This window comes from Adiantum capillus-veneris, chromosome 19, assembly GCF_014529385.1.
Source record: "Adiantum capillus-veneris isolate H3 chromosome 19, ASM1452938v2, whole genome shotgun sequence".
NCBI classification, from domain to species: Eukaryota; Viridiplantae; Streptophyta; class Polypodiopsida; order Polypodiales; family Pteridaceae; genus Adiantum; species Adiantum capillus-veneris.
The window spans coordinates 36,774,439-36,798,854 of record NC_140949.1 but is presented as its reverse complement, the minus strand read 5'-3'; the positions used below and the strand labels follow the sequence as shown (position 1 = coordinate 36,798,854).

Genomic DNA, 24,416 nt, shown 5'->3' with positions numbered 1-24,416 from the left:
GGTCCTTAGAAGTAGAAAAGTCTTTTAATTATCTCTACTCTGGTCATGGCCATTGCGGAACCTACAAAACCATTTCTAGTAATGACAGACGCTTCAGATCGTGCTTGTGGAGGAGTTTTGATGCAAAGTGATAGAGTTATGCATTTGACAGTTAAAAGCTTACTGCTATACAGATCCGTTATCCAATGGCGTTTCTAGCCATTGTCTATGCATATCATGTCAAACGTGGCAATGGAAGATGCAATAAAGACAAGAATTGGCTCGTGATCCGGTGGGTACCTAAAATCCGATCTAGAACTCCTACAATGCCAAACACATGAACAAGGCACACCAGTTGTCATAAACTGCTGACGTGTCGAGCCCTAAAGAATGGAGCCAACTTGTAGATCCCGACCAAGGGGCCTAAACCCTAGAAGAAGCTGAAGCAACAGAAGAAGCAGCAGCAACAGAAGAAGCTGGCCTGCTGATGTGGCAGAGTCGTACGGAATCCCACATTTTATGCTGGCCTATTGACGTGACAACTGTACGAACGCACGGATTTCGCGTTGATAGATGTTGACGTGGTAGTGTACGGATTTCCGTAATTCGCGCTGAAAGATGTTGACGTGGCAGTGTACGGATTTTCGTAGTTTGTGCTGGCAGCTTTTTTCTTATTTCAGCTTTTGAGGCCAATTGCTTTTAAGTTTGAAGGCTTTTCATGTAAACTGCTTTTCATAGGCAAAGGGCCTTTAAATATGTGCAGAGGGCTCATTCTTTGGCACGCTTCAGTGAGAAGGTGCAGAGCGCGAGTACATGCATTGTTCGAGTTCAAGTAATATAAAGAAATACCAAAAAGGGCGCCAAGGTTTGGGGCCAATACTCTCTAGGGTGGAATTCCGCCACTCCGTGTCGCGTGTGCTCTCTCTCTCTCTCAGTTCAATTGTTATTGAAGTGCTAAAAGTGTATTCAGTCTGTTCTTTTCTATTGGCACGTGGTGTCCGTCTTGTGATAGTGCTATTTGAGCATAAGGCGTTTGTAGACAATGCAAACCAGAGGCTACAAGAATTTTATTTGAAGAATCTTTGTGTTCCGACCCTTGACTTATTAGCCACTCCCACCCTTACTACATCGCGCATCAGGCGCGCTCCCATCTTCACCGCTCTGTCTTACAGGGCATAAGCCATAAAGATTCTAAGACATGGCGTTCATGGATTCTGAAGAATATTTGCAGCGTCTTCTCGACGAGCTTCACGACATTCTTTCGCGGCATCCTTAGCAGAATCTTTCGATGCTGCAAAGTTTCAATAATTTTTGAATTACATGTTACTCCCTCTGATGCCTCAGGTGGTACCTCCTCCTCTGGCACCAAAAAGTACGAGGGCTTCCAACAAGCATTCTCCCAACCGTTTGTTTTGATCGAGGGAGTCTTCAGGAATATGGTGCAACCATCTGACCCTGATCTAGTGCAACCGCCTTTGCCACCGCCGTTGCCCCCACCTCCCCCACCCTCCACCACCATCAGGCTACTATGGTTGGAGCCCAAATGGATATCCTTATTATCCTACAGCAATCCAACGACATCTATGCTTTGGGGAACTATACAGAAGAATCCAAGATTTCTCGAGCAGCGGGATTTGTTAAAGATAACGCTATGCAATGGTGGAGTTCAATCGCGACACAACCGCATGCTCCAAGGACCTGGCAAGCTTTCAAGACAATTTTTGCACGTAGTTACATGACTTTTATGTTGGAAGTTCGGATTTTGGCAGTGTGGGGCAACTTGAAAATGCTTGCCACCAAAACCATGGACGACTATAACCAAAGGTTTCTCGCCTTCCGGTGTCCTTCTTTAGGTTCGTTCCTTTGGAGGCCCAATGCGAGCGATACACCATTGGACTACCATCACCATTGCAGGAATATTGTTTGTCCAAGCAAGTCTCCACCATGCAAGAGCTTATGGACCATGCCGTGGTCGGCTACAAACTGATGAAGGGAAAGTTAGAGTTTCCCACAGAAGAACCTCCGGCCACTAACCACAACTCTCGACAACAACGAACAACTCCCTCGAGAGTCTCGTGAAAATCAACCGCAAACTTCAAAGGCCTCGTTTGATGCCTCAACAACGAGACACCTTACTACAAGAAGGCCGATGCTTTGGATGCTTTTAAACAGGTCATAACCATTCTAGTTGTTCCCATTGCATTGATAGACTAGCGAAGCTCACGCCCGCACCAACGGTTGACAGAACCTCAGCTCCACCTCCAGCTAAGAGAGTCAGACTTGCTATCGGACTAGTTCATGATATCTATGCATACGCCATGAAAGTACAAATGAATTGTGTCGAGCATATGGCAAAGTCAATGGGTTCAAAGCCCTTATTTTCTTCGATCCCAGAGCTACAGAGAACTTCATCCATCCAGAATTGTGGAAACAGATGCACTTTGATTATGATGCAGAGGGTGGAGAAATTGAAACTGAGCTAGCCACGGGGCAAACTTAGAAAGTGGTACCGTTCATTGGTGCTCTTCCAGTGACTATCCAAAATTATCATGGAAAAGCTCATTTCCACATTATGAAGTCGCGCAATTGCGACATTCTCTTGGGCATGCCTTGGCACGACAAGAATGTTGCGACTCTCTAGGTTCGGAACCGAACCATCGCCGTGATGCAAAAGCACAAGCCAATCGTCCTCAAAGTTTGGTTGTTCGTTGATGGAACTCTAGTTGTTTTTTGTAGCTAGATACTTTTAAACACTGTTTGAGAAAGTATTCTTTGAAAATTTGTTTGAAATGGACGGTATTTGTTTTGAACTTATCTTTGTGCCGATTTGAAATCTTTGACTTTGGATTTAATAATGGTTTCAATGATTGGTGATTTTACTCCCGGGTGGAGTAGTGAGAAATGTTGTTTTGGTATTGATTAAACCTTCGAACGAAGCAGACGGGATGTCTGGGAAGCGTATGGTTGTATGCTTGAAAAATATTGTTGTTGTTACTTCCGGCCCGGACTTGGATGGTTATGCGAGACGAGTATTAAGAAGTCTGAGCAGTGGTAACTCTCAGTGCTCCAAACGACGCACGCTGCGGTCTGGGGGGCGTTTGGTTGTAAATGGCCTCTATATCTCCCGGCCCGGACCTTTTTAGGTTATGCGGGAGGAGTGATGAGGGAGTCGATGAATATCTTCCGGCCCGGACCTTGTTAGGTTATGCGGGCGGAGTGTTCATCGAAGACTTTATGTTTCAATGTCTTGTAACATGCACATGTGAGCATTTGTGTTGCATTGTGATGTGTCAACCACTAAATATTCCTAATTGCATGAGATTGCCTGGGTATGTAATTTTAGTGCATCAAAACACTTGTGGAAGATCAGTGTCGTTTGGGTATGATGGCTAATTTTACTACGCCGTAATATCAGGAGTTCCGATCCGGACGAAAGGAGAAGCCAACTCCTTGATCAAAAGAGCCGAAAGGAGAAGCCAACTTCTTAACAAAACGATCAAACTCATTGTCCCTCTGATTGTCCCTCGGAATGTCACTTGGAATTTATGAGCAGATATGTTGTAATCACGGACGATTACTTTCTTTCAAGAAGGGGGGGTGTCACAAACTGCTCACATGTCAAGCCCTAAAGAATGGAGCCAACTTGCAAATCGCGGCCAAGGGGCCTAAACCCTAGAAGAAGCTAAAGCAACAGAAGAAGCAGCAGCCATAGAAGAAGCAAAAGCAGTAGAAGGATTTTTCGTTGGCCTGCTGATGTGGCAGAGCCGTATGGAATCTCGCATTTTATGCTGGCCTTGGTGTGGCAACTGTAGGAACGCCCGGATTTTGCGCTTACAGATGTTGACGTGGCAGTGTACGGATTTTTGAAATTTGCGATGGCAAAATTTTTTTAATCAACTTTTGAGGCCAATTGCTTTTCACTTTGAAGGCTTTTCATGTAAACTGCTTTTTATAGGCAAAGGGCCTTTAAATATTTGTGGAGGACTCATTCTCTGGCACGCTTCAGTGAGAAGGTGCAGAGCTCGAGTACCGGCATTGTACAGAGTTCAAGTAATATAAAGAAATATCGAAAGGGGTGCGAAGGTTTGGGGTCGATACTCTCTGGGGTGGAATTTCGCCACTTCGTTTCGCATGTGCTCTCTCTCTCTCTCTCTCTCTCTCTCTCTCTCTCTCTCAGTTCAGTTGTTATTGAAGTGCTAAAAGTCTGTAAGCAAGATAAAAAGCAAAAAAAAAAGAATTGACTTCCCAGGTTATTTGGGTCGTCAATCTACTTTTGCCTCGGCAAGAAAGTAGAAGAAGCATGTGCGATTTGAAGGAGTTTCGAGTTCTCCTTCTTCTTCTTCTTACAATTCTTCTAGCTCTTCTGACTCGAGCGAAGAACTAGAAAGGGAAAAAAGCGAGCAAAAAGAAAAGCTTCGAAAGGGCAAGAAAAAGGCAAAGAAGCCTAAGTTTCGCCCAGTCTTTGACAGTTCTACAGAGGACTCGTCTTCAAATAGTTCGGAATATGACTTTCTCGAAGATAAAAACAAGAAAATTCGAGAATTTAAAGAAGGTGGACAATCAATTAAATTTGACAATTTTTCTGGAGCTTTTGGTGGTTATTTGTGCTTTAACTCAGTGGTGACATTACCTATTCAGAGCCGATTTACGGTCTTCATGATCACCAGAGTTTACGGCGTACGCTACTTCTTGTCACAGAAGCAGCTATCGGAAAATCAGATGCGGTGGGCGAACATCTTGTCACAGTTTCACTTCTAGATTGTCCATGTGCAGGGACAAAAGAACTTGGTGGCAGATGCTTTGTCCCGGAAGCCGTTAGTTTTGGCTATTTCCGCGATTCATCATAGAAGCATTGAGGACATGGTTGATCAGTACACCATAGATCAAGATTTCTCAGATATATTCTGTCGAATACAGAATGGGGAGGTAGTAGTAAGATATTCCATCCGAGATGGCTACTTGATGAAGAAAACGATGTTGTGCATTACACAGCGGTTGAGGGAACACTGTCCACCATGTACGTGTCATCGCGGCATTGATAACACCTTGAAAGGTGTGGAAAAATACTTCTTTTGGCCGAAGGATGTGGACGATTTTGTACGCAGTTGCTTGGTATGCCAGAAGGTTAAGTTTGACAGGCATAAAGCATAGGGATTGTTAGAGCCTTTACCCATAACCACCCACCCCTGGGAAAGTATTGCTATGGATTTCATTTTTGATCTCTGAAAGACACAGAGTGGGCACGATGGTATCTGGATTGTTATTGACAGATTCAGCAAGCAAGCTCATTTCATTCCAGTGAAGAAGTTAGTCGAGCCGGATCATTTAGCGAGACTGTTCATTGCCCAGATATTTAGATTACATGGCATGCCTGAGACGATTGTCTCCGACAGAGATCCCCGATTCACGAGTTTGTTTTGGAAGGCTATTTGGGAGAACTTGGCACACGGTTGTAGTTCTTGTCATCTTTCCACCCATAGACAAATGGCAAATTTGAGATTGTAAATGCAGTCGTACTGGATTTATTGAAGTCTTACATTTCGGATCAAAAGACTCAATGGAAAAAGTATTTGCCCTTGGTGGAATTTGCTTACAATAACACGATACACTCTTCGACAGGGAAGGCGCCATTTGAAATTATTGAAGGTGCTCCGAAGGTTCCACCCTTGTTAACAACGAAAGATAAGATTTTTGAAGCCAACCAATACACGAGGGACTTGGACACTGCTTTTGCCAAGGTTCGAGAGGCTTTACAAAAATCTCAAGAAAGACACAAAAAGGCAGCAGATCGACATCGTCGCGACTTGAAATTAAAGGAGAACGATTGGGTGCTCTTACGTTTTGAGAAGGCATGCCTGAGAAAGAAAAAGGGAAAGAAGCGGCTTTTTTCAAATCTTAGCATGAGATACTATGGACCTTTCCAGATAAAAGAAAAGATAAATGATGTCTCCTTTAGACTGAAGCTGCCCGATACTTGGAGAATTCACAATGCTTTTCATGTGAGTCTCTTGAAGCCTTTTAAAGGCGATGTGCCCGATGATGGGGAGCTAGATGAGAACCCGAAGTGGAGAAAAACGAGGAGATACTCGTTCCAGAACAGATATTGGCACATAAAGATAGAAAGATAAAAGGTAAAGTGATGAGGCGGTTCTTGGTTAAATTCAAGAACTATCCCCCATTGGATGTGAAGTGGATGGAGGAGGAGGACCTGGCAGATACTCCTCATATTGTGAATCTTTACCTTGAAGCATTCGATTTAGCATAGTCTACTCCGATAAAGCCCCGATTTCAGCTTCAACGGAATTTGGTGCAGCGGGCTTGCACAAGAGGGGAGTCACTCCGCTCCTTTGTCAACAGATTGCCCCGATTTTTGATAATAGAGTCATTGATGTCCCTATTGGGTTTTAGGGATACTGTGGGCTGACAGTATTTTGCTGTAATGACTTTAAGACTTGGAATTTTTGATAATATGATACTAATTTGTACTTGACTTGTTTAAGTGTAGGAACTGATAGACGAAATGACATGATTGGAATAAGGATTAGTCAATCGGGCATCTGAGAGATCTTGATTGGATCTAGATGTGATTGCTAAATACGTTGCCGATTAATCATGGTGTGAGACTCAATGAATTTTTGAATGTGATTTGTCATGTGATGTCCTGTGATGTCAAGTGATGTTCTGTGATGTGACTTTCGATTGGTACATGTGCTAGATGTGTTGTTCCTAGTGCGTCGGTGGTGTCTGCTAAGACAGTTTATGGCTTTTGTTTGTTTTGCAGGCGTAATTGAGGGCGATTACAATGCTTTCAAGAGGGGGGTATGTCACAAATGGGTCACGTGGCATGGCATGGCCTTGGACACAATTACAGTGGGGTAGCAGAGCACACACACACTCCTCGGCTAGCAGACATACGCGGAAAAAGCGCTAACATGTTGATGTGGCATACCATACGGACTTCCGTGATTTGTGGCGCAAGACGCAGCAGCAGGATGTACGGAGATCTGCTTTTACGCCAACTGAATTCTACGCAAGGCTAATTTTGAAGCTTTTGGGGCTATTTGCTTTATTTTAAGAGGCTTTTAAAATTGACAGCTTTTGGGGCTCTGCTTTTGGGCATCCCTTTTAACCTTTAAATAAGTGGGTAGGGTCCTCACAACTCAGAGCATCTAGACGCAGAGTCTGAGAGTGAGAATCCTTCCACTCTCTTGTACTTTGAACATAGATTAATACAAAAAGAAATACCGAAAGGAGCGCCAGTCTGTGGGGCCAATATCTCTAGGCACGGAACTCCGTCGAGCCGTGTCGAATCAATTGTGAACTGTGAACTGTTTTGAAGTGAATCTTTGTTGTGTCGCGGTAGAATCTTGACTTGGAGTGTCCAAGTCTGTTACATCTCAATGGGTTTCTTCATCTCCCCGATGGCATACTGTTGAAGGGATGTTGTCTCTATCTCCATGAGAACCCATGTGCGCTGCAAAAAGGATTAGATTCTCCGTAGAAGAAGAATCGTTCTGAGCTGAGATATCACTGTTACAAGCTTGGACACTCCAAGCGAGAAATCAATAGCAACATACAAATAGAAACTGCAAAATCATTAAACTTGAAGAGAGAAAGAGAGAGAGAAGGAGAGTCAACTAAAAGCTCAAATCATTCATCAAACAAAATCCTGAGAACATTCATCTTTCTCTAACAATACGCGTGTGAAAGAGCATGTTTCTCCTCAATTGGAAAATTCCAATTCAATGCACATATTTTCATAAAGTCGTTCTGCAAAATATTGTCAGTATGTGAGTATCCCTAAAATCTTAAAGAGAAATTAGTGGCTTTATTCAATCTAGGCAATTTATGACAAAGGAGTGGAATGGCTCCCTTCTTGTGCAGTCTGCATCGCACTAAATTCAACCTGTTGATTTATTGGTAACTATTAGCATAGACATTGCTAAAAATCCAAAAGCTTCAAGGTACAACTTAAACTCAAAAGAATTTGCGATGTTCTCCTCCTCCATCCACTTTGCATTGAGAGGCAAAAAGTGCCCTTGACAAAATTTTATGGTGGACCTTGCTTATCTTTCTATTCTTTCATACGGTTCCTTTTGTTCTCTCTTCCCTGGAAGACTCTTGCCCTGTTGAGGTGGACATTGGCTTGTCCGTAGGATAGGTCAACGACTGGCATGCATACCAAAACCTTGTTTGGCATGTCCCATAAGTCTTTGAATGGAGTCAAACTTCTATTGTGGACAATACTGTCAAATCTCTTTTGGTAGTCGGTAGCAAAACCACTCAATCTCGTTCTTCATAGTGACCCTCTGAAACGAGGACACTGGCAAATAAGAATCCCAAAACCTTTGACAGTAGTCATCCAAAGTGTCTTTGTTAGTCATCCTCATCTAATGCCAAGCAGTGATAACATCTTCTTCATATTCTTCTGCTATCCAAGCAACAAAAGTGAAAATTCTCTTGAATTTTACCGAATTCTTAGGTGCTTCTCTACGCAACAACATAGTAGACCACCATGTCGGTGCATTTCCTTTCAAGTAAGGTGCCGCCCTTCGCACCTTGGAGCGTTCCGAGAAACACCCTTCCAAGAAGGCGGGCCTCAAACGCACAATGGGTGTCTTGGTAGCCTGAAAACGTGTCAAACTTGACTACTTGACCCCAATCCTTGGCCTTCTTGTTCTTTTGTTCACTATTTGAACTGTCAGCAGAGAATGACGTCTCCTCCATTGAGCTGCTAGATGGCTTCCTATGCCTTCTAGACTTTTTCAAAAATTTATTTTTCTTGCTTTTTCTCCGCTTCTTCCACTTTTTCTCATCCTCTTTGGAACTATAAGACGACGAACTGTCGGAACTCTGTAAAGACAAAAGAAAAATTTGGATCATCCTCGAAATGAATACGCTTCTTGGATCCGCTTACCACCTCAAAAGTCGACTTCCGGCCCAAATAATCAAGGAAATCCGTTGATATCTTCTTCTTTTGAGAACGCTTTAAGCTTTTCATCAATCATTTGTCTTCTTTCAAGGGCTTAGTCAATTTTTGTTTAGGAGTACAGTTTTTGCTTTTCTACACTCGGCTATTCTTTTAGCTTCCTTACTGCCTTTGAGAGGAGAATCAACGGCCTCTCACCATCTCGCATGAATCTCATTAATTTTTCAGGTGATTCACATATTTCGGGTCTTTGGAGTCCTTGATCAATCTTTTCACACGTGCCAACAGGCAGTCCACGTTTGCACTCCGCTCAATCTAGGTTCCCTTTCGGAAATTTGCCAAAATCTTCATTGGTTTCTTATATTTCCATGCTGGGTTTCAACTTTTCTTCATCTCCCCGGCAACCAACAATCCAAGGGGTGTCGTCTTTGTCAGATTCTTTGCAAAAATCCATGTGTTGTAGAGAGAATCGAATAGTCCGTAGAAGAATCATTCTGAGCTCTCACTGTTGCACGCTTGGACACTCTAATTGAGAAATCAATAGCAACACACGAACAGAAACCGCAAATGACTGAACTAAACTTGAACAAAGAGAGAAAAGGAGAGTCGGCACAGCATGGTAGAGTTCTGAGCCAAGATGCACTAGCCCCAAAGACTGGCATCCCTTTGGTGTTTCTTTATTATTACGCTTCGCAAAGTACAACGCAAGGGTCCTTGTAAACTTACAAGGGATGCCCAAAAGCATCAAGACATAAAGCACTCACACCCAAAAGCGTTTACTCTCAAAAGCTATCGCCAAAATTTGTTGAAATCTACTAGCACAAAACGCGGAAAATCCATACAGCCTGCCATGTCAGCATGTCAACGCGACCTACACTAATCTCAACCAAAGTTCAAGCTTTTGACGTTTTGGGTTTAGGTCCCTCGGCCAATGTAACAGAAGGTGTGGTAGCACGGGAGCATAGAGGACCCAAGCCCCATAGAGGGATCCGTATACAGGGGTGCAAACAAACATCTAGACTCTCTTAGAAATATCCCACGACCCATAATGGGGGAATATGAGGAGTCACATGCGGAAAACAGGGCTGCCCACTAAAAGGCCCAATGGTGGCACAACGGACAAAAACCAGTATATCCTCGAGGCATGATGCTTGGGACTCTAGAAAAGCCTTACAAGGCAAAGCACATGCACAAAGAAGCCCTCACTCAATCACTCACTCTAAACGGGGAACTCCGGATGTGACCTCCAAACCTCTTAATATCAAGATCAAGCAAGGGTCGAAGCTTGAAAGAGGGTGTATAGCAGCAATGTGGGGTTCGGCTCCTCCAAAGGACATGCATGTCATATGGCCCATCACACTAGGAATTGGGCGTTCCTTATAGAGAAGGAAATAATTCCCTCTTTTGAGAGTCATCAATTCTCTTCAAGAGAGAGTAGGCAGAAAATTTGCATTCACTTAGAAGTGCTTATGCAATTACAAGCAACAAAAGTGTATTCATCATAAAAAGACTATCTCTCCATCGAACCTTTGAAGAACATGTGTGTTTATTCATAACTGAACTTAGATAAAAACTGAACTCTAAACAGAACTAGAAGACAAGAGATTCAGAGACTGAATGTATGTTGATTGATTTGAAACCTGTTACAAGGGTGTTCTTATATAGAAATTGAAGAGAGACAATCAAAAGACATGACCATAGGTCAAGAGGCATGACTCTAAGTCAATAGTTGTGTCCTTCTATTGTAGAGTCGTGACCATTCGGCGTAGAGGTGCATAGATGCGCTGAAGAGACAATACACCAGAGGCATACTGCTTGATTGGGCGATGGAGTTGGGGCAGTCTCGTCGCCCACGGATGAGGGGGCCCTCTCGACATCGACGCAGACTGCAAAACAGAGGATCCATACCATATTGGCGCGACATAGGAGCCGTCCTAACAGAGTGCCTACCTTGGAGGACATTGAATCTATAAAGACTTTTGGATACTGATGTATATGTATATGATGCCTCGACTGTCAGAGAGCTCCATTGTATCAGCTCACCCTTTGTATTCCCCTTGTATCAGCTTTCACCCCACCCCAACCCACTATTTTCTTTTCAGTTCTTTGTACTTTTTGTACCCAGACCTGGTATTAGATTCACCACATGTAACCTTTTGGTCTCATAGGTCATTTTGGCCTTTTGAAGACGTTAATATTACATTTCACTTCATTTCATTTCTCTCTCTCTAGATGCTCTCTAGCCCCATATCACTTCCTATTCTTTGTCGAGGCCATGACTCTCTATCTGTAGGGAGGACGACACAACTTGAGGAGCCTAAACTCCTATATCAGAAGTATGCTGGTGACATTCAATTTTTTTTTTTTTGTCTTGCCAGTGGAGGTTTCATCAATTGGCAATTTTTTTAATGCTTTTTGGCTGGGTGTTGATGCGTTTATCACGGGGGATTATGGATGGTTTTACTTGTCTAGCCCAAGTAGCGGCAAGACTGGCCAGAAGCTAGACAAGTAAAACCATCCAATAATCCCCTGTGATAAACGCATCAACACCCAGCCAAAAAGCATTAAAAAAAGTGCCAATTGATGAAACCTCCACTGAAATGAATGTCATCAGCATACTTCTGATATAGGAGTTTAGGCTCCTCAAGTTGTGTCGTCCTCCCTACAGATAGAGAGTCATGGCCTCGACGAAGAACAGGAAGCTATGCATTTATCACTTGCAGGTAAAGCTATGGTTGTAAATCAGGTACTTCTTCTGACAACTTGTTATACTTCTTCTGGCTGGGTGTTGATGAGTGTTGTCACAGGGGATTATTGGATGGTTTTACTTGTCTAGCTTCTGGCCATTTTTGCCGCTACTTGGGATTTCATGTAGGCATTGACACTTCTCCACAGCAGTGGCTTGAGCTAACTTTGTAGTCCATTGAAGCTCTGTCTGATGTCATCGGTCTTCTATGCATTTGTCACTTGCAGGTAAAGCTATGGTTGTGAATCAGGTTCTTCTTCTGACTACTTGGTATACCTCTTGTTGTTGGATGTTTCTTCTAGGGTTTTATCCCACCTCAACCGTCTACCGTGCAACTTCCTCTGTGGAGGTCATGATGTCTCTAGAGACACTTGTGCATGGTTCTAAGTATTATTTGATACATATTGACACGAGAAAGACATGGGTATTTTGTCTTGCTAAGAAATTTGATACTTTCTGGATAACTCAAAATGAGAACCAATCTCTGAAGCCTTAGCTCTAATGAGCCGCGAGATCATAGAGACCAAAGGCTTCCCCATGTCCCCCCATCCATGAGTGCGGCCTGTCCTCCAGTGATGATCCAATGAAGGTCCCCAAATTTCAGCTCCATAAAGCAATGAAGAAGCCACCAAAGTGTCAAAGAGCCATAGCTTCGTCCGAGGCTCTGAAATTGAACCTGTGAACACATCCTTTTCAATCTACCCAATGCTGCATGGGCTCTGATCAATCTAGTCTCTGCTGCCCTCCTCAATGAAAATGCTGGCCCACTAAAAACCACTCCAAGGTAAGTGTAAGTATCTGTATACTCCACTATCTCCTGGCCGTATGTGAATGCAGGCGCTGACCTCCTGATCCACTGTGGGGTGGTATTAAATACCATGACCTTGGTTTTACCAAGGTTGACGGACATACCACTTTCCTGGGCAAACCTATGCAAAGCATCCAACTGATGTTGCATCCCCTCCGGAGAGTCGGAGATCAACACAATATCATCAGTATATAACAATAGTGGAATCCATGTCCTTGCCAACTGTGCACCTCTATCACCATCTCTCTCAATGTAGTCAGAAACCTCATCCACATACATGAGGAGAGAGCGGGTAACCTTGCTTCACCCCAATAGTTGAGTGAACCGGTGTGGATAGACCCTCTGAGGTGCGTACATGCCCCACTACTGACATGTATAATTCCATGACCCCCCAAACGAGCTCTGTGGGTATTCCCATCTGTTGTAATCTACGCATCAATCTACCTGTGGGTATTGTGTCAAATGCTTTGCGGAAAGAGCCGCCATACCTCACGTGAGTTCTGACTCAAGAATAGCTAGGCGAGCCAAAAATGCCCTCTTCTTTATCCGCACTAGGTGTCGGAAGTCAATCTGTGACTGTCTGTGAGTGATGTCCCCCAAAAGCACCTCCCTCTGAAGTCTAGCTCTAGTGTCCCAGCATTCCTCATCATACCAACTGTTCTGGAGCATGCTCCCCGAACGGTGTCTCTGCTCAGGCTGGGTATGTGGGTATGCCTCTACTGGTGCATCATGTACTGTCATGTCAGTATAGTAGTAAGCTCCTCTAGAGGTCTGTGCACAGGCGTCTGTAGATCCCATCTATGTATACAGAGTCCGTCTCCCGCCTGAAGGTGTAGCGAATAGGGGTTGCTGCGCGTGGCGTGTGTGCTACAATAAACTGAAAAGAGATGGTCAACGACACGAGCTTGATCCACTGCCACACCAACAGGTATGGGTCCAACCGTGAGATCTTGGATGTTGGAGATGAGGCTCGGCTGTGCCATGACATAATCCACTGTGCTGGCTCCATGTCTGTGTGGAAAGCATGTAAAACCCCCCTGCAGTGGGAAATCTCTGTAGGCCATTCAAGATGGCCAATCCATGTGCAGTCCCCACGTCTATCAAGTGTCGTCCATACTCAGTGTGTTCCCCATCCTGTGATAGTCTGGATAAGTCCGTCTCTGCAACATCCAGCTCTCTCAGCATCTCCTCTGAAGTATCATAAAATACTGTCTGGTGATGGGCAATCCTAGCATTGAAATCCCCTAGAATGATGATGTCACCATCTCTAGAGAACTCCCATATGTCATCATCCAAAATAGAAAAGGGGGACTGTCCTCTGGGTGGTTCATAAATTGACGTACTTTGGGGAAAGTAGCAAATAGCAATGTAAAGATATCTTCCTGTCTCTGCTCTCAATCTCACCCACATGTACCTAGCTTGCTCATCCCTGCGGGCTATATGTACCAATGGCTGCAACTCCTCCTTGAATAACAGTGCCACTCCTCCTGAGCCCCACCCTCTGTGCTCTGATCGTGTCTCCTGTCTACAGGCTGTCTCCCATCTATATCCATTAATGTAAGGCGTAGATTGCCGAGGGGCCTGATGTGTCTCAGAGTAGAAGACGATGTCTCTTCCTGTAAAACTATCCTCAAAAGCATCAAGGCGCATCGATCCATCACAATTCAAGGTGGCAACTTTGAGTGTGGTCCCATAGGTCTTGCACCGTCATGTGGAGCGCTGCTCTAGAATCACCATCGGACCATCTCTGTATAGAGAAATGAAATGTTATATTAACGTCTTCAGAAGGCCAGAATGACCTATGAGACTAGAAAGTTACAATGTGGTGGATCTGATACAAAGTCAGAGTAACAAAAATGACAGAATAAAATGCTATGGAATCTGAAACAGCTAGGTGTGATCTAAGCAGATAGGTGGGATAGCTAAATCACAGATCACAAAAGATCCAGCATTGGTCGTTGGCCGATCTCATCAATCTCCTCCATGGTCAATAGCCTGACCGGGCGTCGTGTATGCTGGCCCAAAGTGATCCGAATCCTCTGATGCAACCTCCGTCGATGCTGTGTGGTCCTCCGTAGTCGTGGGCGTCTGGATCTCCCTAGCTTAGTCGCTCGGTCGATCAATGTGCCTCCAGTGTGAGGCGGCGAGCTCTCCTGTGGTAGCAGCTCCTCCGGGTGTCCAGTGTCTGCTCTAAAGAAGTCTGTGATCCGTCTCTGAGACTGGCTGATCTCTCCTCTCATCAGGCTCTCTCTGTGTCTGCGCAGCTCCAACAAAAACAAACCCAAGCATCTCTGATCCTCGTACCGCATGACTTTGGAGAGTGGTTCGAAGCCCTCTCTGAACAAGCAGTGGAAGAAGCGGCCGCGTATCTCGTAGTAGACGGGGCAGTGGCATGTGTAGTGCAACTCTGTCTCAGGCTCCAGGTCACATAGGAGACATGTCCTGGCCTCTGCTGTATCTCCCAGTCTCGATCCGCAGCTGGTGTGAAGGTGTGCGTATCTGGCCAATAGCACATCGTATCCCATGAGACAAGTGGGTGTCCATGTATCTAGGTCTAGTCACAAAACCGTCCTCCGTAAGCTGGAGAAGATGCTCTCTGTAGAAAGCCATCTTCGTGCCCAGCTCTCGTGTTGGCTGTATCCATGTCCTCTTGATGTCTAGCTGAGTCAGGTCCTGGCGGATGAGCCTGGTAATCTCGGACTGTGTGAGAGTCAGAGAGGGTGCATCCAGTGAGTACTAGAAGGGTGGCAGTCTGTCTATGCTGAACCCATGCGCTTGAAACCTTGATGTCATCTCCCCATACCGGCATGCTGTATCTCCCTGCATGGCTAACTGTCGAGAGGACTCAAGTGCAAGGCGGGCATATTTGTTTCTAGGAAGTTCCCAGATGTGGGTGTATGAAGGAGACGGACCTGGTGAGCGCCTCAACCACTAATGGGGGGACAGCTAGCTCTGCTCGTATAATGGCACGTGGTACTGAAGCCTTGGCTCTAATGAGCCGTGAGATCATAGAGACTAGTGGCTTCTCCATGTCCCCACATCCATCAGTGCGACCTGTCCTCCCATGATGGTCCAATGAAGGTCCCCAAATCTCAGCTCCATAGAGCAATGCAGAAGCCTCTAGGGTGTCAAAGAGCCAGAGCTTCGTCCGAGGCTCTTGAAACTGAACATGTGAACACATCCTCTCCAATCTACCCAATGCTTCATGGGCTTTGGTCAATCTAGTCTCTGCTGCTCTTCTCAATGAAAATGCTAGTCCACCAAAAACCACTCCAAGGTAGGTGTAAGCATCTGTATACTCCATCGTCTCCTGGCCGTACGTGAATGCGGGCGCTGACCTCCTGATCCACTATGGGGTCGTATTAAATACCATGACCTTGGTTTTACCAAGGTTGACAGACAAACCACTCTCATGGGCAAAGCTATGCAAAGCATTCAAGTGACGTTGCATCTCCTCTAGAGAGTCGGAGATCAACACAATATCATCAGCATATAACAATAGTGGGATCCATGTTCCTGCCAGTTGTGCACCTCTATCACCATCACTCTCAATGTAGTCAGAAACCTCATCCACATACATACCAAACAGAGTAGGAGAGAGCGGGCAACCATGCTTCACCCCAATAGTGGAGTGAACCGCTGTAGATAGGCCCTCTGAGGTGCGTACATGCCCCACTACTGACCTGTACAGTGCCATGACTCCCCAAATGAGCTCCGTGGGTACTCCCATCTCTTGTAATCTGCGCATCAACCTAGCTCTGGGTACGGTGTCAAATGCTTTGGGGAAGTCCACAAAGCTGCAATAGATCCGTCTCCCATGTGATTTGCCCTCCTCAATGATGGCTCTGAGTGTCAAGATATGGTCAAGAGTAGAAAAACCTCTCCTGAATCCTGCCTGCCCGACTGCGCGTATCCCTTCCCTCTCTGCCCATCTACTCAGCTGCTGCTCAAGAATGGATGCGTACAACCGTGTCAATGTGTGTCCGATCATGATAGTGCGATAATTCCCAGGTTCCATAGGGTCTCCTGACTGGAAGATAGGTACAATAGTAGATAGGCTCCAAGTATCAGGCAAGCCCTCACACATGGCACGGTTAAACATAACTTCTAGGAGCTCTGCTAGTAGATCTCTGGCATGCATGAAGTGCTCAGCCACTAAACCATCATGATCATATGCTCTTCCAGTCCTCATCCTGTCAATGGCCTTCCTCACCATCTCAGCGGGTGAATGAGTTTGCCGATTGCTTCTTCGAGAGTTTTCTCTGGTGCTTGAGGTGTGATGTTCTTATGTACGACAAGTTTCTAAGTTCTGGATGTGCAAAAGACCGTGCTGAGTGCATCTGGCAGTTGCACAGATTTTGTCTTAGTGTCTCACGCAATTTGCACCAACTTGAGCAGTTTTAACACGAAGCTTGTATCCAAGCGAGTCTACTCTGATTTCAAGTTTCTTGTAAGGTATGGCATGCCGAGAAATAAAAAACAGATAGCTCAGAAAGAAGTCATATGGAAGTTTACCACTTGTTTAGAGCTTGCTGTCTTGTGACATGTTTTAAAGCTCAGATGCATTTATGCTTTTTCCTTGGATATAACTGTGCTGAATATATGTGGGCTTGTTCTGGCTGATCATCTTTATGCACATTTTCAGCCTGCTGCACAAGTTCAGTTGTGACTTCTTGGGCTTCGTGTTTTCAGATTTTGTTTATGCAGCAGAACTGGTCGAAGAAAATGGGAGGTGAGGCTATTTTCAAGGATTTCAGGCTATTTACAGTTAGAAGGCCACTTTTTAAACTGGGTTTTTTTCTCAAAAACAAGATAAATAGAGTCCTTGTTAATTTCTTTGTTCTTTATATATACAGGTTCACAGGGCAGTTGAAAGGCATGGCTTCAAGTAATGCAGAAAAGGCAGAGCGGGTTCGAGATTATGCAAAGAATCATGGGGTTTCCCTAGCTGACAGCCTAGCATTTGGTGACAGTGTGGCTGATTTACCGATGCTCGAGATTGTAAGTTTCTTTTACTTTGCATTATAGTTCTCTGCTGACTTCAAGCTTACTTTGAACTTTCTCTTTAACTAAAAAACAGGTAGGCCACCCACATGCTGTGAATCCCGATGCGCGGCTCCAAGTTCTTGCTGAGAAGCGAGGATGGCCTGTTATCAATTGGGGTTTGAAACCAACACTAGTCTCTGCAATTGCAGCATAGCCTCACTCTCAGAACTGCTTTGTGATTGATGGTGGTACTACCGACATTCCCTATTCTTACCCTCTCTGGAATGCTAGCTTGAGCCCAGCCAGTGACTCTCACCAATCTTGTAATACTACACAACATATGATGTCTTGAGACTGTTTTATTACTAAATTCCTTTGTGTTCTCAACACCAGCTCCCTCATACCGACTCCCAAGTTTTTTCCCAGCTACTGGTGGGTTGTATGGAGGATTGTGTCCGAAGAACTATTGAAAGCATTGGAAAAGAAAGGCCAGTCATAAAGAATACGACCCTACAGATTGAAAGCTTCAACATGGCCACAATTTCAAAATGTCAAGACATGTAATCTGTTTTGAAAAATCTTAGCTGTTTCTGATTTGTGATCCTTGTGGGTTGTCTTGTATTGCACCTTTTGCTTTGAAGGAACACTACAAAAAACTTCAAATATCATTCTTGAGTTGAAGTTTGTGCATTTGAAAGGACCAGAGAACAGAGTTGCAGGTTTCAAGAGGGATAAAGCGATTGTATCATATGTAGGCGATGTATCAGTCGCATGTTGAAGCAGTCTTTTTTTTTCGAATGGCCCAATTGGGATCCGAGGAAGAGGCGTTCTTTGTGCTGTTATGCACGTGTTCTGGTTGAATGCAAAAGTAATCTTCAGGGGTTTACGCAAGTGTTTCAACGAATGTTAACCCTCTCCAGTTTAGTTGGGCTAGTTTTGCTCGGCCCACTCAGTGTAATCTCTCCAAGCTCTGCTTTTAGCTCTTAGTAAAGGGAATTCGAGATATGCAGATGTGGTGGTGTAACATTAAGTGTAGGTTGCTAATGCTAGATCTCTGAAGAGATCTTATCTGTCCAAGATTTATAGGAATGTAAACGGAATTATTTCCTTGTCTTGCAGCTTAATCTGCCCTGCCTCATTTATCACTTACTCATGTATTCCAGACACTGGTGTGTGGAGGGAGATGCCAATTTGAGAGAACACGACTGATATCAATTTGATTGGTCGCCGATTTGCATGCTGCCACTAAGTGATTGGTTGCTGATTTGCAAAGTAGCCACAAAGGGCCTTGAAAAAAGCTTCAACACATCCTCTTGCGAATAGGAACCCAATAAAGGGTTTGTAATGAGGGTTTTGCAACCCCCACTTTTTTTCTGTAATACTTGCAGTGTTTGTGAGAGACTTTACGATGAGCAAAAACCCACAAGAAGATGATGTGCTGAGTAAATCCTGCACTCAGACCATGAAAAAGTGGGTTGAGGCAATGAATAATTGTTCAGTCCAAAAATAGCTTCAGGCATAATTGAGAGATACCTCAAATGATGTACAAAAAGTGTAGCGATTGTTGCAAAGACATCTATAAGAAGTGACCAACATCTTGTGGAGTCTGAAGGAACAAAAGACCACAAATCACAATATTGGATCCACTTTGGTGAAAAAGGTGGTCGCATCTATATAAGAGTATCACAGCACACAAAACAAACGGAACCACTACCCAAAGCAAACAAAAGGGAACATGACACAAAGGCTAACTGGAAATGTGCAAAAGGCATGTCTGAAAAGAAGGATATAAACAAAGCAAATTTGAGTCTCCTCTACATGTAGACAGCATGGATATCATGCTTATGAAATTCAGTGTTTTGCAAGTACAACACCTATTGGAACCATTCCAACAAGGTATCTCCATAGGAACAAATGCGTGTACATTTGCATCACCAGTTGCATATGCCAGCATGCTCAGATAACCAAGAATGTGATTGTGACTTGCAATGTATGTGGTTAACTGAAATTTGAGGAAAGAAACCTCACAAAGGTGGCAATTAGTAAATCCTTATTGAGCATCCAAAGGAGGAATTGACAGGAATGAAGCCAATCCCTGATTCGATACTAAAAAGAGTGGTAATGATTATCAAAATCAAAACAATGTTGCCAATATGGAATGAAAATACAATGCCCATTTTCATCCACCAGATCATCCAACATTTCCACACTTTCTAGTGCTAAAATACATGCTGTTCGAGGAGCAAGATCAGGTAATGTAGTTGGAAAAGCCATATTCTGACGTGAACCTTCCAGGTTTATTAACCAAATCAGCTATGAGATGCCTAGATGATTGACAAATGACTTTTTTACAATCTGCAACAAGTTGGGTGGCATATAGCCAAGTATGAAGCCAAATATTTGACTGAAGATCACATTTCAGAAGGAAGCCAATTGCCAAACACAGAGGAACGTAGTCCATTAAACATAAATGCAACTATCTAGGTCTAAGGTTGCTTTTGAGCAGCAAAGGTTCTGTGTAGCATAGCCTCACATACTATGTATTCACCCTTCCAAAATGCTTCGAGAGAACAATTGTTTCTTTTGAGTTATAAATTTTTTTTTTCGACACACCAGAGGGCCCACAGGGGGAGGTGCTTATCCCTTCCAAATATTAGCCATGTTACATGGTCGGGCAAGGGCCACGTACCATCGGACAAGAGCCACATGTAGGCATCACCATGGCCACCTAATTGATGCACCATGTGCTGGGAACGATAGAGAGAACTCGTAGCAACCAGCTAGGAACCTCCTCCTCAGGTGACCCACCCCAGGAGGAGGATGCACTCGAGTGTCCAAGGGCAAGAGCCCTAGCAACGTGAACACCGGGTGAGCACAAGGTGTCCGGACCTCTAGAGTGTGACCTAACGGGGGATTTGATCCCACAACTCGTAGGTTGAGAGGCCAAAGCCTTACCATTAGACTAACTCTTTGGTAAGCATCAATAGAGCTAAGTGACCAATGGAATGATGACAAAAAGAACTAAATGTAGGCAATCAAAACAGATTACACAATCCGCAAAGGAGCCAAATGGAAAGGTTTTATTAGTGCAATTTGCAAGGCACATTTTTCAAATCATATTACACAATCCGCAAAGGAGCCAAATGGAAAGGTTTTATTAGTGCAATTTGCAAGGCACATTTTGAAGCACCCTCTCTACTTGGTAAAAGGAAGTGTCACACCTAGCCTAAGGATATCCGAAATGATGAACAATGTAAGTAGGTTACATAAGCCACTCTGACAAACAACACCAGTGCTTTCTTCATATGGCTAATCTTTATTATGTCTTCCTGAGAGAGAGTGACAAAGAGAAAGAGAGAGAGAATCAATCATGATCGACCTTTGCTACCCTTAATCACAAATTGATAATCACAAGTGGAATCTTCCTTCATCACACTCACGACAAAAGGAGATTATAGCTATACTTGTTATATTTTATGAACTAGCTCACTTACATTAATTTTTTTTTTCGACACACCAGAGGGCCCACAGGGGGAGGTGCTTATCCCTGCCAAATATTAGCCATGTTACATGGTCGGGCAAGGGCCGCGTACCATCGGGCAAGAGCCACGCTAGGCATCACCATGGCCACCTAATTGATGCACCACGTGCTGGGAACAACGGAGAGAACTCGTAGTTCACTTAGATTAACTTGGTTCTCAACTTTGTGCATACTCCTTCTGGCTCACTTTATGGACACGATACATGGGAGTCATTATTTATTATCTTGGACATTGGTCTGGCCATCTTTGCTTTCATAAATTGGGGATGGGTATTGTAGATTACCAGTTCTAGGTCATATTTGACGTTCTAGGACGATAATAAAGTCTATCTATCTCTCTTTCTCTTCCCTCTCGCTCCCCCTTCTCTTTCTATCTCTCTATCCCCCCCTTCTCTCTCCCTTTCTCCCTCTCCCCCCCTTCTCTTTATATCTCTCTATCCCACTTCTCTCTCTCTCTCTCTCTCTCTCTCTCTCTCTCTCTCTCTCTAGTGCAGTCGTTTTTGATCTAGTAGACAACACTTTACTCTTTTGATCATAACTTCTTCATCGAACTCCGATTTGGGTGTTCTATAGCCCCAGTTAAAGAGTATGACGTCCTCTATGCATTGATGTAAATACATAAATTTTCGAAGTTATGGAAGAATTTTTTGCAGTAGCATTTATGAAGTGAACAGGTTCTCAAAAGTTGACTTTCATCTCTTATTTTACATACAATGTCTTTCGACACTCGCAAGGATTCTTCTCCTTCAACAAGGTTTACAACCATTGTAGAAAATGATCCAAAATCTAGCAACACAATCACTCAACCAATGACATCGAAAACCGTGATCATGGCATACTTGGTATCGTTGCAAGAGACCGTAAACAAACAAGGTGAAGACTTACATGCACTTGCAATGGAGAATGACATGCTAAGGGTTCTTGTGATTGAGAATGAAAATCTCAAGAGGACATTGGAGATGAAAACAACACCTTTGATGCAACTTGAAGGAACGCATGAGCAAAGTAGAGCATGAACATGTATTGAAAGAGAAGAAATCTGACACCATGAGCTGGCATGTATGCGACATGAAAAATGTATGCACAAACAAGTCTTGGGCTAATGTATGTGGTAGCAATGTGGTTCCTAATTCCTCCCTCATGCAAGCTATGGCTCAAACAAAGAAGAACTAACAATTAAAGCTGATGTTGTACTTCTTAAAATGTGGGAGCATGATACACAAAGGATTAACGGGTTGGAGGATTACGATGTACATTCATTGATGTCATCAAAGAACCTCAAGCAACGAAGAGGGCAAGGAGAGATAGCATGTATGATTAAGAAAGGATTGAAAGATTTTGTATCAATTGTGAAAGATGACAAGCACAAATGTTATGTATGACTGAAAATTATGATACCAAAAAGAGCACCCATTTTTGTAGCCGGTTGCTGCATTCCTCATCATGATTCCCCTTTTATGTTTGCATGGATAAAGATTAGCCATGTTTTGATTTAGAGGAGGCCATGGCTCATTTTAAAGGCAAAGGTGATGTTATTGTCTTTGGGGACATGCATGCTCGCACAAAAACATTGCAACATGATAAGCAACAATTTGATATGCCATACATTTCAAGGGAGTTGGAATCGTACTTCAATAGACGAGAAAGAGTCGGATCACTGTGGAAAGTTACTTTCACACATGTGCAATTACATGGGTATGGTAATTGTGAAGGAGTACGAGCGGAAGTGCGACACAAGAGAGAGTGCGAGAAGAAGAGCACGATGATATGGTGAACTCGCTCTACTGTAATGTGTAGAGCATAGTGAGTTCTTATTAGGTTTTAACAAAAGAATATGTGTACATACCTAGCGGCCCGTCCACTTACCTGGGCGACCACATTGGGCTTTATACCCCAACAACCTCCCACTTAAAGTCCAATGTGGTACTTTAAGTGTGAGAGAAGCTACTATACAAGCTAATATACAAGAGATGTAGAGAAGTGATGTACTACCCTACACCTAACTGCTTGCGAAAATGCGCAAAGCTCTCTGAGGGAAGTCCTTTTGTAAGTAGATCAACAGGATTTTCTGTGGTGTGAACTTTGACAAGCTGAATTTTCTTATCCTCGAGCATTTCCCTGATGAAATGATACTTCACATCCACATGCTTTGTCTTTGAGTGATAAACTGGATTGCGAGCCAATTGTATAGCACTCTGACTATCACAATATAACACATGCATCTCTTCTTTGATTCCCAAATTTGTTACTAGTCGATTAAGCCAAATTGATTCTTTGCATGCCTCTGATGCTGCAACATATTCAGCCTCTGTAGTAGACTGAGTAACACAATCTTGTAATCTAGAACGCCATGATACTGCTCCACCAGCCAATGTAAAGACATACCCTGACGTAGACCTTCGGTTGTCTAAGTCACCTGCATAATCTGAGTCTGTAAAACCCTTTACACTTAGCTCCTGACTCCCATAGCATATACGCATACTCTTTGCAGCTTTCAGGTATCTCAATATTCCTTTCACTGCCTCCCAATGTTTCTTGCCTGGGTTTGACATGTATCGACTTACTACTCCCACTGCAAATGCAATGTCTGGGCGAGTAGCAATCATTGCATACATCAAACTACCCACTGCAGACGCATATGGAATCTTATCCATTTCAGTCTGTTCTTCCTCAGACACAGGACAATCTTGTTTGCTAAGTTTCACATATGGTGGCAATGGAACACTCAATGCCTTTCCCTTCTCCATATTGAAACGTTGCAAAACCTTGTCAATATACTCTGTTTGAGATAACCAAATCAACTTCTTTGATCTGTCTCTCTCAATGCGCATACCAAGTATATGACTTGCCTCACCCATGTATTTCATGTCAAACGATTTTGCCATCTTTGACTTCAAAGCTGAAATTTCTTCCAAGTGCTTGCCAGGAATTAACATGTCATCCACATACAAAATAAGGATCAGCCAACTGCCATCCTTAGCCTTCTTTGTATATAGACAATGATCGAACTCACTACGTTTGTAGCCTTGAGAAAGCATAAACTTGTGGAACTTATCTCCTCAACCCTCTCTGGTTTAGAATGATATTTGGATTCATTAAAGTGAACATCATTGCTGCGGATAACCTTTCTGGATTCGGGATCCCAAAGTCTGTACCCCATCTCACCAGAATTACCATAGCCTAGAAAGATGCACTTTCTACTCTTTGGCTGTTCGTTTGGAACGTGAGTATATGCCTCACAGCCAAAGCCTTTGAGATGCTTCTATGAGGGCATTTTGCATGACCATACCATCTCTGGCACTGAATCCTTCTGCAAAATCTTGCTAGGAGATTTGTTTATTAGATGAATAGCTGTTGATACAGCTTCAGCCCAAAACCCATTTGGCAGCTCTTCATTAGACAACATACTTCTGACCTTCTCTTGTAC

The 24,416-nt window shown here is 43.7% G+C and overlaps 1 protein-coding gene across 3 annotated transcripts in view; it reads left to right on the top strand.

The window, feature by feature from the left end:
* The window catches only part of LOC147433838 (uncharacterized), a 30,241-nt gene extending 12,192 nt beyond the window's left edge, over positions 1-18,049 (top strand). For 2 of the 3 annotated variants that reach the window (XM_086490466.1, XM_086490468.1), the window contains exons 4-6: positions 17,155-17,194; positions 17,319-17,463; positions 17,543-18,049. In XM_086490466.1, coding sequence (XP_086346592.1) covers positions 17,155-17,194; positions 17,319-17,463; positions 17,543-17,662 — 305 coding nt within the window. In that variant the 3' untranslated portion in view covers positions 17,663-18,049. Of the gene's footprint in view, positions 1-17,107; positions 17,195-17,318; positions 17,464-17,542 lie in introns of those variants that run through there. The other variant, XM_086490467.1, reaches the window with a different exon arrangement.
* Positions 18,050-24,416: the final 6,367 nt, after the last annotated feature.